Source organism: Aquarana catesbeiana, linkage group LG03, assembly GCF_042186555.1.
Source record: "Aquarana catesbeiana isolate 2022-GZ linkage group LG03, ASM4218655v1, whole genome shotgun sequence".
NCBI lineage: Eukaryota > Metazoa > Chordata > Amphibia > Anura > Ranidae > Aquarana > Aquarana catesbeiana.
Genome location: NC_133326.1, coordinates 731,091,027 through 731,111,571, shown reverse-complemented (window position 1 = coordinate 731,111,571; position 20,545 = coordinate 731,091,027). Strand labels below are relative to the sequence as shown.

Here is a 20,545-nt window from a genome sequence, read left to right as displayed (position 1 = left end):
TCTGCATGTATATAAACTGTAATAAAATTACCCGGGGATCCCCCGATCCCCCCCAAACCCCAGGGCAGGTTGGAATTGCCATACCGTGCCCTATTCCTGAGAGGTTCAGAGTCCAATCAGTAGGACTGCCGATCAAGAAACCGGGTGCACTAGTCGTGCATTAGGTTTCCACTTGAGGTGCATTTGTAACACCGCGGCCCCACCACCTAAAGAAAACTCAACAGGAGACTGTAAAATAGTCTGACTATACATAAAAGAACTGAGCGTTCCCACCATTAGAAAGAAACCATAGCAAACTGCTAATAGCTGGGCGCTGCTTACTAATTCCCAAGCTCTCCCTGGGATCACCTCACCCCCCTCCCTGTGGCCCAGGAAGACCAATAAACACGTACTTACGGGATGAGCATAAACTAATAAGTAAAAAATTCTGCCATCCTAAATGTAAACTTGGTAGGTTACACTGCATCGCCTGGGCCCTGTGCTAGCAGGGCGGTCCAGTGTAAACCTTGAGCCGGGACAATAAGACTATACCTTACTAAAAACTAAACAGGACATCAAGACATTGTCCACATAGTATAAGTGCTGGTGAGAATATAAACAGAGGCTCTCAGAGATGTGAAATGTAGTATGACCAGAACCTTCAACGAGACCTGGTGGTATTTAGGCAAAATAATCCCCTTTTCTCAGACCCAACCCAACCCAGTTGTGGGAGCTGTGTATCTCTGGCCTAAGTAAACATGTATAACGGTATACATTTTTTCAAAAAAAGATACCAAGACAGCCAAACCCTCAATGCGGGATAACTCCAAAATGGTGTCAATGGAGAGTCAGGGGAGACTCTGCAGTTCCAAAAAATGAGAAAAAGAAAGGGAAAAAAATGGAGAAGAGAAGTCCGGATCAGAGCCCTGATCCTTGGCTGATGTAGACCATCATGGGGGGAGATTTTCTTTCCATCACTTCGAGCTTTGCTTCAGCCAAGTATGTTGTAACGGGCTTGCAGGCGGAGGTCGTTTCGTAGATGAAGTGGAGCCCCTGCTGTTCTGAGAGGGCGATGGTTCCAGGGGAATCAGACCTAAACGAAGAAGAAAGGTGTTCGCCCTCAGCGAAGGAAGAAAAGCCATAGTTTTTGTTTTTGTAGGAGAAATTCAGACGTAGACGGAAGGACCATCGGTACGATATTTCCTTTTCCATCAGAAGTTGTAGCAATGGTTTGAGGGAGCGTCGCTTTTGAACTGTGTACGGTGACAAATCCGCAAATATCTGGATCTTATGGCCCAGCAGGTTAAGGTTGTCAGCGCCCCTGGATCTCCGCATTACTTCCTCTTTCACAGAGTAGAAATGGGGTTTAACGATAATGTCTCTAGGGAGTCCATCCGAGCGAGGGGGTTGCAGAGCCCTGTGTGCTCTATCTAGCTCCAGGCGGTTCTCTGTAATGTCAGAAATGAGGTTCCGCAGCAGGGTTTTCACACAATTGTGTACCTCTTTTTCAGATTCGGGGAGCCCTCTGATGTGAAAGTTATAGCGTCTCGACCTATTCTCGAGGTCATCGATTTTCGCAAACGCTGTTTCCAATTGTTCCTGCATATCCTGAATCCGCGCTGAGTTCTGATTTATACGTGACACTGCCTGATCCGCTTTCTTTTCAATGGTGTCTATTCTTTGCCCTATTTGTTGCAGATCTGCATGAATAGAGAGCTGTAATTTGGGTTGCATTAAGGGCTAAACTTTTGGAGAGTAGCTGGGAGAATGCCTCCATCATTGAGGGGAAGTCTGTAGGAGCAGGAATGGCTACAGCTGTCTCTGAAACGGACAGTAGAAGTCCTGTATGGGGATCCATCATAGGAGTGGATGGGAGGCCCGGGCACATCCTGCCTAAAAGGGACTCAGTAGATGAAGGAGATGTGGCCAGAGGCAGGGGTGGAAAGTCCATACCTGGGGACAGAGGAGGCTGATGGTCCTGGTCAGCTATGGAGATCTCTGTGCTGTCTGTGCTGAGCGTGCCTCGTGTGACCGCCGCCATCTTGGCATAACTGGCCTGGATGCCGGCCGCCTTCATCTGGCCCTCCAGACTCCTCCGGACTTGCGCTGTTATGATCGGTCACTGCCTGGAGGTTTCCCCTGCTGGTATATAATGTCAGCGCGGTTCTGGGAATGCTCAGGTCGCTACGGTGGTTAAAGCAGGGCCGCGGTGTGACGGAGCTCTAACAGCCGGCGGCCATCTTCTGAGCTGCCGCGCATGCGCCTCCTTAGTGCTTTTTCTTAATGCTTTATTCATTAACACAAACTGGGATAGGAGACGGACTTTCTTTGAGATGCTCTTTTGTTACATTATCATCTTAGCATGGTTCTTACAGGAAACATCAAGGAACAATTGCGGATGGTCAGACAAAACATTTCAAACGATCTCTTTGATCAGGGAAGATGGAAGTAGATCTAATAGAGAATAAACTGATAAAGAATCACTCTGAATAACTTCTTCATCTGGATAACTTTAAAAGGAACAATCCATTTCGATGTGTGTGCATGCAGCTTCTCCGCTACCTCTTTGCCACTACTTCCCACTTGCATGGTACTTCCAGATTAAGCTACAGGAGAGCCATTCTGATCACCTCCTCCTGCTTGACTGATTGGAATCCCAGGGCAATGCTGAACTTTAAGTCATGGGCCGTAACCACCCTTCTCACCGACTTGTGCATCAACAACCTCAGTCTCTGACAATACCCTTCCCTTGGGCTTTCACTCACTTGATCAATAGTCCATGTGCCACCCATAAACGATCAATCGCCAAGTTTCCTTCCATTTTGCTGCAACTTTATCCGAAATGATTCCCGGTTCCTCTGTCTGGCTGTGGCCCGCTCCCCTCCCCGCAGGGGTGGCCTACGACATCCACGGCTACATACTGCAAGATGTCGCCTGTTCCTCCATGAGGACCAGACCTCCACCCTTCTGGCTAGGGTGAAGCTCCGTTGGCTACCCGGAGGGGGAACCTCTCCCCTCCGGGAACCAGGTTGGGCTTCTTCAAGCTATAACAGGCAACTGGGAAAAAACCTCCCGCTGACTATGTGACTCAGCTTTTATATGAGAGTCCCGGGGCCTTGTCCAACAAATTAATGATTGGCTGGGACTCGCACACAAACACCTGCCACTCAAATATAGAAATGAACAAACAGGCCTGCTGTAATAGCATCCGCCTGTCTAAATTTACCTGACATAGAAAACTGATAATAAAGGTCACCTATCTAAAAGTAGGTGCCCGCTACATATGGACTCCTCAGGCCACCAATTTTGCAGTAAAATAATTGATGTGTGCCCTGGGGGCCAAAAACTTTGCCAATTTCTGCTGTTTCTCCAGCGTTGCCTCCCTCTTTCTTTGGTTATGTCCTCTTAATAAATTTTTGGTTTGTTTTATTATACTCGCCTATGTGTGTTTTCCTTCAAAAAGGACAGTTTGTGAGGAGGCAGGTACATTTCAAAAATACAATGTGAAATTAACGATAGACAGACACCAACACCAAGCAACCTCCTTGAGATTAAATAATACAAGATAATAATTGTGTTATGGTAACTTGACACACAAAACACACCCAAAACTATTCTGGAGTTAAAAAAATATATATACAAAAAAATAACAGGAGATCAGGATTTCAAAAAATAAAAACAAAAAAAAACAAAATCTAAAAACATCAAAAAATGTAATTATTTTCGGGAGATGTGACAAATAAAAATATTGTATTCATGAGATCACGATAAATAATAAAGAAAGAAGTTTGTGAGAACTCTGTGTGAATATGAGCAGCAAAACAACTTCATTCTTCTAGCATTATAAGAACAGAGTGCCCTGCATTAAACAATTTAAAACATTGCAGCGTGACCAAAGTGCAATATCCATTACGAACGCTAATTTTACCAGACCGAGCAGTTCCGTCTCAGAATTCATTCTGAGCATGCGTGGCACTTTGTGCATCGGAATTGTCCACACACGGTTGGAATTGACGCGAACAGATTTTTTTGTCGGAAAATTTTATAGCCTGCTCCCAAACTTTGTGTGTCGAAAATTCCGATGAAAAAGTCCGATGGACCCCACACACGGTCGGAATTTCAAACAACAAGCTCTGATCGCACATTTTCTATCGGAAAATCCAACAGTGTATACAGGGAATTAGTGTACTGTGTCCTCTGCACAGTGTGCATCTAAAGCTATCTGAAGAAAATTGGTGGTGTTCTTCTGATCCTATTAGTACCACAGGCAGGCAGCTGCAGTATTTACAGTTATTGTACTGTGTCCTCTGCACAGTGTGCACCTAAAGCTACCTGAAGAAAATTGGTGGCGTTCTTCTGTTCCTGTTAGTACCACAGGCAGGCAGCTGCAGTATTTACAGTTAGTGTACTGTGTCCTCTGCACAGTGTGCACCTAAAGCTACCTGAAGACAATTGCTGGTGTTCTCATACTAATAATACTACAGGCAGGCAGTTGATTCTGCTAGCTCCAGTATCAGTATATATATACATCCCAGCTTTATGCAGCTACATCTCACTGCAGGCCATTAGTATGTCTGGAAGGCCAACAAGGAGAGGCAGACAGTCACAAGCCAATAAAAGAGGGCAAGCAGGCTCTGTGTCTAGAGGCAACAGTGCTGGTCGTGGACATGGTGCATTCTCATCAGCACGTGGCCGTGGGACACGCTTGTCCTTTTTTTCGGCAGCTGGCTGTGTTGAGCCGCAACCTGCGGAAGACTTGGTACAGTGGATGACCAAGCCGTCCTCATCTTCCTCATCCTCTCTCACCCAGGCTCAGGGTACTTTGCTCAGGGTCTGGCAAAGCAGCTGCCTACACGGCCTCTTCCCTCGGCCCAATGGCATCAGTCACTCCTTCCCTAGCCCCACCATGTCCTCCTGAGGAGTCCCCCGTAATGTTTGACCACAGTGTTGGGTACATGCTCCAGGAGGATGCCCAGCGTTTTGAAGGCTCCCATGATGGTACCCAGCTAGAGGAATCCAGTAACGTGAGCCCAGAGAGAGGGGGTGCCCAAGAAGGACAGCAATCTGGCAGTCATGTTCCCCCAGTTGCAGCATACTGCCAGGTTTGCTCCAGTGATGAGGAGGGAGGGGTTGATGAGGTCACTGACTCCACGTGGGTGCCTAATAGGAGAGAGGAGGAGGAGGCACATCTCCAACGAGGCAGGATGCCCTCCAGGGGCCAGCTTTAGGGCAGCACACTGACTGCATCACACCGCAGAGCTCTGCATGTGCAGGGCGCTGCTATCTCTGCACGTTATTCCAAAAGGTCTTTGGTGTGGGCCTTTTTTGAGACAAGTGCATCAGATCCCACCGCTGCTATTTGCAACATATGTCTCAAGCATATCTATCTCGCGTGGCCAAAACATCACCCGCTTGGGCAACACATGCTTGACCAGACATATGTCGACCTGCCATGCAGTTCGTTGGCAAGCGTACCTAAAAGACCCACACCAAAGAACAGAGCAGATCTCTCCTTGCTCCTCATCAGCTGGGATCTCCAACCTCACTATACCTTCAGTCCTCTCTGAAACCTGCACTGAGAGGAATGAAGGTGTAGAATTAGGTGTGTCACAGCCCAATACTTGCGGGCAATCTGCTATCGGTACACCAACGTCAGATTGTACCAGGCAAATTTCTCATGGAAGGCAATTCCGGCTCTCTACCAGCATGTGGAAGGCAATGTCTTGGCCTCGCTGGACAGGGCGGTCAGTGTTAGGGTGCATATTACCGCTGACTCATGGTCCAGCATGCATGGACAGGGACGTCACTGCGCATGGGTGACTCTTCTGGCAGCTGGGAAGGATGCAGGACAGGATGCAGTAGTGTTGGAGGTTGTTCCGCCACCACGCCTCCAAAATTCTACTAGTGGTGATTCTGCCACACCTCTCTCCTCCACCCCCTCCTCTTCTTCTTCCTCCATGGCCTCTTCCTGTGTTGATTTGTCCTCAGAACCAGCGGTGCTCCATAGGCATTCAAGGGGCTACGCAAGCACGCAGGTGTGCTAGGGGGACAGGAGCCACACTGGGGCAGAGATTCTGTCAGCTCTGCAGGGGCAGGTTTAGAGGTGTTTGACGCCACGCCAGCCAGGTATGGTGGTTTGGGACAATGGCACCAACCTCCTCTCCGCCCTCCAACAGGGACTACTGAACCATGTGCCCTGTTTGGCTCACATCCTTAACTTAGTGGTGCAACGGATCTTGGGCAGGTACCCGGGCTTACAGGATGTCCTGAGGCAGGCCAGGAAAGTCTGTGTGCATTTCCGCAGGTCATATAATGCCAGTGCTCGGCTGGCTGACCTCCAAAAGGAATTTAACCTGCCCAAGAACCGCCTAATCTGTGACATGCCCACCAGGTGGAACTCAACGTTGGCCATACTGCAGTGTCTGCACATGCAGCAGAGGGCCATCAATGAGTACCTATGCGACTATGGCACCAGGACAGCGTCAGGTGACCTTGTTTTTTTTTCCCCATGCCAGTGGGCCATGATCAGGGATTAGGGATGAGCTTTGCATTCGAGTCGAACCCATGTTCGACTCGAACATCGGCTGTTCGGTTGTTCGCCGAATTCCGAACGTTATGGGCCGTTCGCGCCAAATTCGTGTGGCGCGTCACGGCCCAAAATTCACTGCGGCATTGCAGTGCATTGCTGGCTGATGATTGGCCAAGCATGCACTATGACCCGCATGCTTGGCCAATCACAGCGCCGTCGGTAGAGAGAGCTGTAATTGGCCAAAGCCAGGGTGGCTTTGGCCAATTATGGCTCAGGGGGTTTAGAACACGCCCCACACTATATAAGGCCATCTGCACGGCGGCCCTGTGTAGTGTGTTCCGGCGTGCTTAGATAGACAAAGAGACAGTGTCATTTCATTTGAGTTAGCTAGATTAGGCAGGACAGTCAGTGAGTTAGCTGCACTTATAGTGTATTGTGTATATATATGCATCCCAGGTGTTGCATATATATATATATATATATATATATATATATATATATACACTGTATTCAGTTTAGCTAGATCCGTTCCTGTTATCTTCCTACTGACAGGCAGGCTTGATTGTTACAGTATTTACAGCTACCTGAAGAAAATTGCTGGTGTTGTTTTGATCCTATTAGTACCACAGTCAGGTAGCTAGACTATTTACAGTTAGTGTAGTGCGTCCTCCTCACAGTGTTCAGCTAAAACTACAAGTTAGTGTAGTGAGACCTCTGCACAGTGTTCAGCCAAAGCTACAAGTTAGTGTAGTGCGTCCTGCTCGCAGTGTTCAGCTAAAACTACAAGTTAGTGTAGTGAGACCTCTGCACAGTGTTCAGCTAAAGCTACAAGTTAGTGTAATGCGTCCTCCTCGCAGTGTTCAGCTAAAGCTACAAGTTAGTTTAGTGTGACCTCTGCACAGTGTTTAGCTACAGCTACAAGTTAGGGTAGTGCGTCCTCCTCACAGTGTTCAGCTAAAACTACAAGTTAGTGTAGGGAGACCTCTGCACAGTGTTCAGCTAAAGCTACAAGTTAGTGTAGTGCATCCTGCTCACAGTGTTCAGCTAAAACTACAAGTTAGTGTAGTGAGACTTCTGCACAGTGTTCAGCTAAAGCTACAAGTTAGTGTAGTGCGTTCTGCTCACAGTGTTCAGCTAAAACTACAAGTTAGTGTAGTGAGACCTCTGCACAGTGTTCAGCTAAAGCTACAAGTTAGTGTAGTGCGTCCTCCTCACAGTGTTCAGCTAAAGCTACAAGTTAGTTTAGTGTGACCTCTGCACAGTGTTCAGCTAAAGCTACAAGTTAGTGTAGTGCGTCCTGCTCACAGTGTTTAGCTAAAACTACAAGTTAGTGTAGTGCGACCTCTGCACAGTGTTCAGCTAAAGCTACAAGTTAGTGTAGTGCGTCCTCCTCACAGTGTTCAGCTAAACCTACAAGTTATTTTTTTGCGAGCTCTGCACAGTGTTCAGCTAAAGCTACCTGTAGAATGTTGGTGGTGTTTTCCTGATCCTATCACTACCGCAGGCAGCTAAATAAGCTACAAGTTATTTTTTGGCGAGCTCTGCACAGTGTTCACCTAAAGCTACCTGTAGAAGGTTGGTGGTGTTTTCCTGATCCTATCACTACCGCAGGCAGCTAAATAAGCTACAAGTTAGTTTTTTGCGAGCTCTGCACAGTGTTTAGCTAAAGCTACCTGTAGAAGGTTGGTGGTGTTCTCATACTACAGGCAGGCAGTTGATTTTGCTAGCTGCAGCATCAGTACTAGAAGTAGATTTGGGGGTGGGTAAGTTGTGCAGAGAGAGGTTTAGATTTGTCCAAGCTTTTATCGAACGCAACATTGGAGTCACCTCCGAAAATCACTGTACCTTCCAATAGAGGGCCTAGGATTTGAAACAATGCTTGAAAAAATGTTGTCTGGCCCTTATTGGGAGAGTAATAAGATATAAAAGAGTACAAACAGTCATCCAACAAGCCCTTAACTAAGATAAACCTGCCCTCGGGGTCCTTGTGTATTAGTAGGGGTTTAAATTTACATGTTTTCACAAATAGAATTGCCACTCCTTTAGTTTTATCCACAGCATTAGCTAAAAAGAATTGGGGATAATGAGCATGCAGAAATGAAGGTGTATATCGCGAGGGGAAATGGGTCTCCTGGAGCATAACTATTGCCATTTTTTGGGATTGATAAGACTATTTTCGTCTTTTTATAGCTGAATTAAGGCCCTGGACATTATGAGAGACTAGCCTAATGGAAGTTGGAGACGCAGTTTCACTTGGCATGGTGGTGGAGGGAGAGGTGCATAAGAAGATAGAAGACACTTACCTCCTCCGGAATACTTTGGAGTAGCATTGATCGTGGGGTGGAGCAGGACCTGGAACCTGGAGGAGAGGAGTGAAGCAACATCATCTGAGTACTGGCAGAAGAGAAGAAAAGATTAGTAGAAAAGAAAAGAGATATTGAGAGATATAGTGCAAAGTGACCCAACAAGGGCCTGCGACATCACGAGGGGAGAAGGATCCTCCCAATATCCCCGAACCAAATACCATAAAGGCCCTGAAAAGGGGCCAACTGTCCATCACCCGAGAATGGAGCAACCATTGTCGTGGGATGGATGGGGGCGCATGACTGCTGCCCCAGCCAATGCCAACCCTGGTGAAAATAAAAACAAAATACTTTAAATAACATTACGTTCAACAAAAATAAAGTCTATAACGTTAATTAGAGTAAAAATCAAAGCCAGCCGGCTTTCGTTGTCTACAATAATCGGTAGAGATCAGGGAGGAATGGAGGGGGGAAAGGAGATGGGTGGGAGGGAAGGGGTGGTAGGGGGAAAGAGAAGGAAAAATGGGAAAGAAGGGGGGGAAGGGGGAAGAGGGAAAGTTCAGGAGCTCCGAGTGGTAAAGCTCCCGTAATCCTGGGGAGGTGAGGGTCATCTTTTAGGGAACCGGAGGTGTGTCCAAGATGAATTCCAAAAAAAAAAAGAATGTGGAGTTTGCTTCTCAGGAAAGTTTCTTGTGCGCCTGTGTTTCTTCCGATCCAAGAGCTAAGTTTGAGAATATTGGTAGGAGACTCAAAGATAAACCTATGAGGACACATTGAAATGGCGGGAGAGGGGGAGCAGGACAGAAGTCATTATCAGAGGGGGGAACCTGTAGGAGATCGCCCTACAGGATCAGATCCTGAGAAGTAAGTGAAAAATGTCTTTGGGGTTTGTGTAGCAAACCGGTCGTTTACAAGGTCTTTCATTTCCAAAATCTAAGTGGAAATAGATTGAGTGGGTTTGGGGATGCATTGATAACCTTAGAGATTACATTGAAGGAGCAGAAAAAGAGAATCTGTGGGGTCTCCAATGACAACGAGGAGATTTTTTAGGGAATGTAGCACCCATGGCCTGTCCCTGTGGAAAGAGATGCAAGTGTTAGAGGTTCTTCTGGATTCAGGTTGGCATAGTTTCCCTCAAACGTCTGCTTTTGTTTGTTTTCCATAAGTGGGAAATCGGACTTGCAGGGGTGGGTCTCTTGGAGGATCCTACTTGAAGATTCGATGTGTCCATCACTGGATCTTGTGATATGAACTTCAGGGAGAGAAGCACCCGTTCGCCCTCTTGTAGGGTGGTGAAGGAGTGGGTTTTACCTTTGTAGGTAAATTTTAAAGCAAAGAGAAAGGCCCACCAGTACCTGATTTCCTTCTGCGAGGATCACTAGAAGTGGTTTTAGGGCTCTGCGTTTTTGTATCATCATTGGAGATATGTTTGCGAATATCTGAATATCATGTCCTTGAAAGGAGATATGAGATTGCTGGCGGGAGAGTTTCATGATTTCCTCTTTTACTCCGTAGTAGTGAGGTTTAACCACCACATCCCTAGGGGACCCGTCCTTCCTGGGGGGGGGGGCCCAGGGATCTGTGAGCCCTGTCCAACTCCAGCTTATGAGGGGATATTGCAGGTATGAGGACTTTGATTAGGTCTTGGACAGATTTAGGAACGTCCGTGATGTTTTCTGGAATGCCTCTGACCCTGAAGTTCTCCCATCTTGAACGATTTTTAAGATTGTCAATCCTATTTAAGGCTACATCCAATTGTTCTTGTAGAACCTGAATATGATCTGTGTTTTGATTGGACCTTGACAGAGTGAAATCAAGTTTCTGTTCAACAGCTTCTATTCTGGTGCCCAGATTTTGAAAGTCAGAGCGAATATCATTTGTAATTTTGTTAGCTGTGTGAGTCAGGCCCCTCTCAAGTAGCTCTGACAGCCTAATAAAGAGATCTCCAGAATTCTGGGGCATGTCAGGGTCTGGGCCTCCTGGAGTGATACTAGTGTCCTGGTGAATAGGTGTGTTCCCCATAGGAGTTAGCATGTAGCTATCCAGAGATCGCTCTATATACGATTCAGTGGACGCTGGTGATGGGGATACATTGAGGGGGGCAGTGGAGGATGCTTGAGGAGTGAAGGCTAGGATTGCAGGGGCGATCACTTGCCTGTTTCCTGATTGTCCTCCTGTGACTGTGTCTCATGGCTGGGACGTGGCCGCCATCTTGGATTCAGCCTGCATTCCTCCGGTGGAGAATTGGGGTCCCAGGTCCCTCCTTGCTGTTCCCCCCAATATATGGGGATGAGGATATGTTCCCAGAACAGATGTGTGCGGGCTGCCTGCTGGCTCCGATTCGGTGCTGGGGTGGCTGGTTGGCTCAGGCAGTGAGGAGCTCCCGGCTTAAGTGGCCAAATTGGAGTCCTCCGCGCATGCGCCTCCTTTCAGGAGCCGCTGTAAAGATGTGTGTGCGAAGTGGGGGTGGAGTCTAACACCACTGGGAGGTTTTTTTTTTTTTCTACCAAAAACATGTAGCAGAATACATATTGGCCTAAACTGATGAAGAAATTAGTTTTTTTAAATGTTTTTATTGGATATGTTTTATAACAAAAAATAAGAAAACATTTTTTTTTCCAAAATTGTTGTTTATTTATTTTTTTATAGTGCAAAAAAAAATGCAGTGGTGATCAAATACCACCAGAAGAAAGCTCTATTTGTGGGAAAAAATTATATAAATGTAATTTATGTACAGTGTTGCATGACCGCGCAATTATGAGTTAAAGTAACGCAGTGTTGTATCGCAAAAAATGGCCTGATCATGAAGGGGGTAAATCTTCTGGAGGTCAAGTGGTTATATAACCAATTTCCTTTTCATCATGATGTAGTCATCTCCACTTTTCATGTCATTGCACTTAGTGCTCCTCATGTCTTCTCCACATCCGTCTTTCCCTCTATCTCTCTTCTAATGTTGGGAGGTATAATTATCATTACTACTACAAAACTAATCTTCTCCCTTCTGTACTCTGATCTCCGTGTCCTATAATATTCATCCAGCCTCACCCTGTGTAGGAGGATGTCACCCCTCCCCCATCCATATTCCTCTCCGGTGTCAGAGACTTTCAGTTTCATTTCTCCTCCCCTGTCAGCGATGGCGTCTGGTGATCTGAGAGCTGAGCTGAAATGTTCCGTCTGTCTGAACATTTATACCGATCCTGTAATGCTGAAATGTGGTCACAACTTCTGCCGGGTCTGTATTGATCGTGTGCTGGATACACAGGGGGGGTCTGGAGATTTCTTCTGCCCTGTATGCAGAAAAAGGTTCAGGAGTCGTCCTGCACTGCACAGGAACATAACACTACGTAACATAGCAGAGACTTTTCTGTCTGCTCACCCAGACCGGGAGGAGTCCGGGGTCTTCTGTACTTACTGTGTGGACTATCCTGTACCTGCTGTTAGATCCTGTCTGCTCTGTGAGGTTTCTCTGTGTGATAAACACCTGAGAGTCCACAAAAAGTCCCCAGAACACATCTTATGTGACCCCACCTTGTCCATGGAGAACAGGAAATGCTCCGTCCATAAGGAAGTTTTGAAGTATTTCTGCACTGAGGATGTTACCTGTATCTGTATTTCTTGTTGTATGATTGGAGAACATAAAGGACATGAGATGGAGTCACTGGATGAGGCTTCTGAGAAGAAGAAGGAGACACTGAGGAATGTTCTGCAGAAACTTCTGACAAAGAGAGAGGAGACGGAGGAAAGAGTCCAGAGTCTGCAGGAACATAGGAGGAAAGTAGAAAAAGAAGCATCTGGTGAAACCGAGAGAGTCACTGCTCTGTTTAGAGATCTCAGGAGACGTCTGGAAGACCTGGAGAAGAGAATCCTGAGGGACATCTCCGGGAGGGCAGAGCGGATCTCCATCTCCATCCGGGATCTGGAAATAAAGAAGGAGGAGCTGTCCAGGAAGATACGTCACATTGAGGAGCTGTGTAACACGACGGATCCACTGACTGTCTTACAGGAATCAGACACAGGTGACTTGTGTGATACTGAGGATGGACATAATGAGGACAGAGAGAGACATGAGGAACTCCTCCATGATGGAGGGGGCCTGGATGTGGCGGGGGTCTTACACACAGGTTTATCTGATATAATAACAGAGGTAAATGTATTCTATATACAGGGAACTGCAGACATATTACTGGATGTGAACACAGCTTATAATTATCTACAGATATCAGATGACAGGAAAACTGTATCCTGGTCAGATATAGACCAGAATCGTCCAGAAACACCAGAGAGATTTCAATATTATCCTCAAGTGTTGAGCAGTCAGAGTTTCTCCTCAGGAAGACATTACTGGGAAGTGGATGTCTGGGGGTCAGAGAGCTGGAGAGTCGGGATGTGTTACCCCAGTATAGAGAGGGGAGGGGAGGAGTCAGGGATTGGAGATAATAAGAAGTCCTGGGGATTGGACAAGGATGATGATGATGATGAGTATTCAGGGAGACATGACAGTAAATGGACCCTCTTACCCACCAATGCCTCAAGTAACAGAGTCAGAATATATCTGGATTATGAGGCCGGGCGGATCTCCTTTTATGATCTGTGTGACCCGATCCGACACTTCCACACCTTCACCACCACCTTCACTGATCCCCTCCATGCTGTGTTAGGTGTTTGGGGAGGTTGTATAAAGATATGTGGGGAGAGGCGGGAGATGTGAGATCTATCTATCTCCCATGACAATCTGACATAATACTTTCTGTGTTTTGCCACAGTATGTGACATCAGCCATCTCCTCCCCCTACCCCTCCCCCTCTCTGCCCCTCCCCTCCTCCTCCTGCCCCTCCCCCACATGTGGCCCCTCTGTGGTGGGGGGGGCAGCCATGATCAGACATGGGGGGGTGTGGAGTTGGGGTCACTGTGATGGGATAGGATGGGGTCACCTCTCCTCTCTGCCCCTCCCCCTCCATACAATCTATAGTACAAAGAGATGGAAATAATCTGAGAGGAAATCTATGAAAACGTCATCTAGAGATTTATTACTGGAAGAAAAAAATGTGATCAGAGAGCCCAGACTGTTTTTAGGCAGAGTGTGTCAGGATTAGATCCCCTGTCAGGTTTTTTTTTTCTATCCTGGGCTCCATTACAGAGATTTCCCCTAACTTCTTGTCTTGGTGACAACATTTATCTAGACAGGAAATGAGGGGACTCTCCAACAGGAACACAGACTGAAATAAGAATGATATGTTTAGTATAATAAGGAAGGGGAAGGTTTAGAGCCCCTGTCAGATGTTTATATGTCTGTGTCCCTGTACAGATTTCTCTCACTCCTTGTATTGTTGTCACCAGAACAGGAAGTGAGAGGAAATCTCTCTAAGGCTGGGATCACATTGCTGTGTAGATCACATGTCATGTCTGTGTGATGTGAATTCAGCCGTACAAACTGTGTGACTGAAATCACATTCACACCAAAATGGTGCCGGACCCTATTTTTGGTCCTCACTGGAATCGGATCACATTGGGTGTCACATCTATACAATCCGATTCCTGCACTATTTCAGCGTTTGCACTACCCAATTTGTTGTTGGGTAGAAAAATGTAAAACAGAAATTGTGGCAAAAAAATGTGGTAAAATCGCACCAAATGCTACATGCTCACTTAAGGCAGTCACAGCCCCTCCCACCCGACCCACTTCTATCCCCTTTCATAGCCCCCATCAATCCATGTCAGATCCCTGAGTCCTCACCCGTGTAAGATACATGGTGGGTTATGTTGGAGCTTACACAGGACTGATGATGTCACCCCTCCATCCTGTGACAGTATGTAAGTCCTGTGATTGGCTGCTCAGGTCTGATCACTGCATGTTGGGAGAACATCACATGATCCCTCATACCTGGGAAAATGGGGACTTAGTGAGGACTTAGATGGAGGAACAACAAAGGAAAGTATAAGTGGGTGTGTATGGCTCTTGGGTCACCTATAGAATGGGTGGGGCATTTGTTCTAATTGCTCTTTCCAGTACATGAGCACTGTGTATAGCAGAGATATGCAATTAGCGGACCTCCAGTTACATAGTAGGTGAGGTTGAAAAAAGACACAAGTCCATCAAGTCCAACCTAGTGAGATGGGACGGTGAAGAATTGTACTGTATAGAGTTCCAGAGCTGAGAAAGAGCACAGAGTGTAATATGACTTATTGTCTGTGTCCGAGCTGTGATGTCATAGTAGAGAAATGGCTGCCAAGGGATCCAATATGGAAAGTACAGATAGAGGCGTACTGGCCTTTTAGGAACAAATCTAATGGGAATGTGATCCCATTATAATGTGTCCCCATAGAATGGATCACCAATAGAATTCTATGTTGTCACTTTTATAATGGATCCTACTATAATGTATCATGTGATGGTGTATCTTATAATCACTAGATGTGTCCCGGTGATGGAGGAGGAATTTGGAAAGATGTTAATGTGAATAAAGTTTTTCTCAGTTGTAGATGTGAAGTGTTGGTGTTATACTTACCTGCTCTGTGTAATGGTTTTGCACAGAGCATCCGGATCCTCTTCTCATTGTCCCTCTTCGGTGCTCCTGGCCCCTCCCTACAGTTGAGTGCCCCCACAGCAAGCAGCTTGCTATGGGGGCACCCAAGCTGAGATATAACTTCCTGTGTCCATTCAGATACGGAGCTGAAGCCCGGTCATGCCTCTTTTCTCTCCTCATTGCTGACTGACTTTAATTGACAGTAGCAGGAGCCAATGGCATGGGCTGCTGTCTTAGCCAATGAGGAGGGGAGTTCCAGATGGGTGAGACACTCCTGCAACATTGCTGGATCTAGAGGGACCTCAGGTAAGTATTAGGGGAGCTGAGGGAGGCTGATGCACATGGAAGGCTCTTTATCTTAATGCATAGAATACAATTATATTTCTAAATAAAATAATGATAAATACTTTGCAACAATTTCCAAAGAGTGGCAAAACGTGTTTCATAGCATAACGTGTGATCTTCCTTTAATGCAGTACCACACTGTATTGTCTGCAGACCTTAATCAAATGTCATCACAGAGTGTACAAAACACCTCAATAGATAGAGTCACACGTTCTATAGATGAGGCAATTGTTATGAAGAAATAAAAATGACACGGTGTATTTCTGAGACAATAGTCAGACAAATAACACAGTGGCTTGAGAGTATGTAAGCAGCTTGATTGGCAGCAATGTAAGATGGAGAGACAAGGCAAGTTTTTAAAAATATATATAAAATAAAAATTATAGTGATTATGCCGAAATATTGCAGAGACATGCTGCAAATCATGTAAACCTTTTAAGTGGGTCTAATTTGAAGAGGGAGAGAATCAAGGAGGGTTTTTATTTTTTTAGCAAGAAATAAATATTACACCGGTTATGTTAAAGACATAAATACCAAGTATTACAGGGATATTGTCCCTAAAATGAACTACTGTGTAATTTTTTTGTTATGTTTGTATTAGTAAGAAATTCAGTGCAGCACATCAGTACCATTATAAAATACACTATGACTTCTACCTGCTTCATCAATTTTCTTGGATTAATGAAGATGCAATTTTGTGCATCAAATCTCTTCAATTGAATATAATATTTGGGGAACTGAGTTTTCATTTCATATTTCTGCCTGATAAATGCCTACTCACTGCTTACAAATTGCCTCCTATTATACCAAATGAGATTCTGTGCCTCAAATGTGTACAATGTTTGTTTATTTTATTGAAAAGAATCAATTAATAATTTTTTTTGAAATATGTCTACTCAATGCATCCAAAACACCCTCATCTCATATAGAATGGGATTCTGTTCAACAAAATTATAAAAAAAAGGCTTTTGGAAACAATAGAGTTTAATTTAACCACTTTCCAACCTCCCTATAGCAGTTTTACTGCTACAGGGTGGCCGCGGTGTGCAGGATCACATATATACATACGTATACACACACACACACACACAAACACACACACAGTTAGGGTCATATATATTTGGACACAGACACAATTTTCATACTTTTGGCTCTCTATGCCACCAGAATAAAATTAAAACAAAACAATCCAAAATTTGAAGTGCAGACTTTCAGCTTTAATTCAAGGGGTTGAACATCAATATCAAGTACAAATTTTCGGAACGGCAACCATTTTTATACACAGTCCCTCACCCCATTTTCAGGGGCTCAAATGTAATTGGACAAATGATTATAATCATAAATAAAATGTTAATTTTTAATATTTTGTTGAGAATTTTTTACTGGCAGTGATGTCCTAAAGTCTGGAACCCATGTACATTACCAAAGACTAGCTTTTCTCCTTTCTGATGTTTTGCCAGGCTCTAACTACAGCTGTCTTCAGTTGTACTTTGTTTGTGGGTCTTTCTGCCTTTAGTTTTGCCTTCAGCAAATTAAATTCTCGATTGGGATGAGATCAGGTGATTGACTCGACCATTGCAAAATATTCCACTTCTTTTCCTTTAGAAGCTTCTGGGTTGCTTTTGCAGTGTGTTTTGGATCATTGTCCATCTGTACTGTGAAGCGCTGTCCAAACATTGGCTGAATCTGGGCTGACAGCATATCTCTAAACACTGCAGAATTCATCCGGCTGCTTCTGTCTTCTGTCACATCATCAATAACCACCAATGACCCAGTGCCACTGGAAGCCACGCATGCCCATGTCATCACACTGCAAGCTCCACCATGTGACCACAGGGGACTTTGTGTGCTTTGGATCAATGAGCTGTTCCAAGTCTTCTCCACACTTTTTTCTTCCCGTCATTCTGGTACAGATTAATCTTAGTTTCATCCATCCAAATAATGCTTTTCCAGAACAGGTCTGACTTTTTTAAATGTTTTTTGCAAAGTCTGATCTGGCTTTTCTATGGGACCGTAGACGACAGGCAAAACAGGACAAACAACATGCATTGAGAAATAAAACCACACTACAATTTTTTTTTTATAATTTTATTTATTATATATATGTATATATATAAATATATATATATATATATATATATATATATATATATATATATATATATATTTTTGGAATAAAATTTTTTGGCCACGGATTGGTTTCTTGGTTTAACCACTTTCCGACCGGGCCATAGCCGAAAGACGGCTGCAGCGCAGTCGGCTAGTTCTGGGTGGACGTCCATGGACGTCATCCCAGAATCCTGCTCTCGCGCGCCCCCTGGGGAGCGCACCCGAGAACTTCCGTGACCGCCGGGTCCAGAGGATCCGCTGATTGCGGCCGTTAACCATGTGATCACTCCGTCAAATGACGAAGCGATCACATGTAAACAAACCGGCATCATGTCCCCCTCTGTACCGAACGGTACAGTGCGAGGGGAGAGGGGGAGGGATCGGATGGCAGCACCGCTGTGGGCTGCATGTGTAGTGCCCACAGCACTGCTCAGTGACAATTGCAGTCACATCCATCCATCCCTCCATGCTCAGCCATTCCTGCAATATACCCTGCAATACTCTGCAATATGCCATGCAATACTCTGCAATATGCCCTGCAATACCCTGCAATACTCTGCAATATGCCCTGCAATACTCTGCAATGTGCCCTGCAATACTCTGTAATGTGCCCTGCAATACTCTGTAATGTGCCCTGCAATACTCTGTAATGTGCCCTGCAATACTCTGCAATGTGCCCTGCAATACTCTGCAATATGCCCTGCACTACTCTGCAATATACCCTGCAATACTCTGCAATATACCCTGCAGTACTCTGCAATATACCCTGCAATATTCTGCAATATACCCGGCAATACTCTGCAATATACCCTGCAGTACTCTGCAATATACTCTGCAATACTCTGCAATATACCCTGCAATACTCTGCAATATACCCGGCAATACTCTGCAATATACCCGGCAATACTCTGTAATATACCCTGCAATATACCCTGCAATACTCTGCAATATACCCTGCAATACTCTGCAATATACTCTGCAATACTCTGCAATATACCCTGCACTACTCTGCAATACCCCGCAATACTCCGCAATACTCCGCAATACTCTGCAATATACTCTGCAATACTCTGCAATACACCCTGCACTACTCTGCAATACCCCGCAATACTCTGCAATACTCCACAATACCCTGCAATTTTTAACCAGTTCCCGCCCGCCGTCATATGACGTCCTTGACTTTGAGCGGGGATATCTAAATGATGCCTGCAGCTACAGGTATCATTCAGATATCATCTTTTTCAGCCGGCGATTTCCTACACCATAAGAATGATCATAGCGGCTGTTCCACTGCTTGATCGTTCTTATGGGAGGCGAGAGGGGATGCCCCCCCTTCCCGCCACCCTCAGGTGCTTCTACCGACTCACCGCTACAATCGAAGCCAGGATCTTTTTTTTTTTTTATTTCAGGCTTCCCAGCCTAGAGGTGAGATGTGGGGTCTTATTGACCCCCATATCTCACTGTAAAGAGGACCTGTCATGCCATATTCCTATTACAAGGATGTTTAGATTCCTTGTAATAGAAATAAAAGTGATCAAAAATTTTTTTTTGGGGGGGGGGGGGGAAGTGTCAAACTAAAAAATAAATAAAATGAACAATAAAAAAAAAAAATTTAAAGCGCCCCTGTCCGTGTGTTCGCATGCAGAAGCGAACACATACGTAAGTCCCGCCCACATATGAAAACGACCAAATAATATACACCAAGTTGTACTTATTTTTACCAAAGATATGTAGCAGCATAAATTTTGGCCAAAATTTACGAAGAAAAATTACTAATTTGCTAAATTTTATAACAGAAACAAAGAAAAATTAATTTTTTTACCAAATTTTCAGTCTTTTTTCTTTTATAGCGCAAAAAATAAAAAACCCAACGGTGATTAAATACCACCAAAATAAAGCTCTATTTGTGTGAAAAAAGGACAAAAATTTCATATGGGTACAGTGTTGTATGACTGAATAATTGTCATTCAAAATGTGAGAGCACCGAAAGCTGAAAATTGGTCTGGTTAGGAAGGGGGTTTAAGTGCCCAGTGGTCAAGTGGTTAATAAATATATAAATAAATATTTAAAAAAAATAACAAACTTATTTCATCAATTAACTTCATCAATCAAATACTGATAAATTCAACCACTCTCAGCTCAGCCACTGAGACTCAAGCTGACTCAACCTTTAGTTTAACATTTTCTTACATATCCCCTTTAGCTATTCAAACTAAAGGGATCCACCACATAAACCGTCCGCAATGAGGGGGGGGGGGGGGGTGGGGAGGGAGCTCCTAGTGACGACTTCTTCTCTGGTGACTGGCCAAGAATCCTGTCAGCTGATTCCTTAAATAGACTCCCACCTCTGCTTCTAGAGAGTTCTATTAGTCACCTGACATTCTTGACCAATCATAACCCGACCTCACCATTAACCTAATTCTTAAAGCACACCTGAATTAAATTAACATAAAAATTTTTATTATCAAAATCTCCTGTATTGACCGAATTGCCGTCGCCACGGCCCCATATTGCAAAGGGGGGCCCAATAAGGCTACCCCCTGTTCTCCCATGGGACCGTAGACGACAGGCAAAACAGGACAAACAACATGCATTGAGAAATAAAACCACACTACAATTTTTTTTTAAATTAGTTACATAGTAGGTGAGGTTGAAAAAAGACACAAGTCCATCAAGTCCAACCTATGTGTGTGATTATGTGTCAGTATTACATTACATATCCCTGTATATTGCGGTCATTCAGGTGATTATCTAAT

General features: G+C 44.9%; 1 protein-coding gene across 1 annotated transcript; it reads left to right on the top strand.

Annotated features, from left to right (window-relative positions):
- Positions 1 to 11,914: 11,914 nt before the first annotated feature.
- Positions 11,915 to 15,290, top strand: LOC141133816 (E3 ubiquitin-protein ligase TRIM39-like). The gene has a single exon (XM_073623373.1). It carries the CDS (start codon positions 11,945 to 11,947, stop codon positions 13,517 to 13,519), a length of 1,575 nt encoding a protein of 524 aa, XP_073479474.1. The 5' UTR covers positions 11,915 to 11,944; the 3' UTR covers positions 13,520 to 15,290.
- The last annotated feature ends 5,255 nt before the right edge of the window (positions 15,291 to 20,545 follow it).

What these genes read in the sequence shown, in the direction of transcription:
- LOC141133816 (XM_073623373.1), top strand. Translation starts at nt 11,945, where the DNA reads ATGGCGTCTGGTGATCTGAGAGCTGAGCTGAAATGTTCCGTCTGTCTG.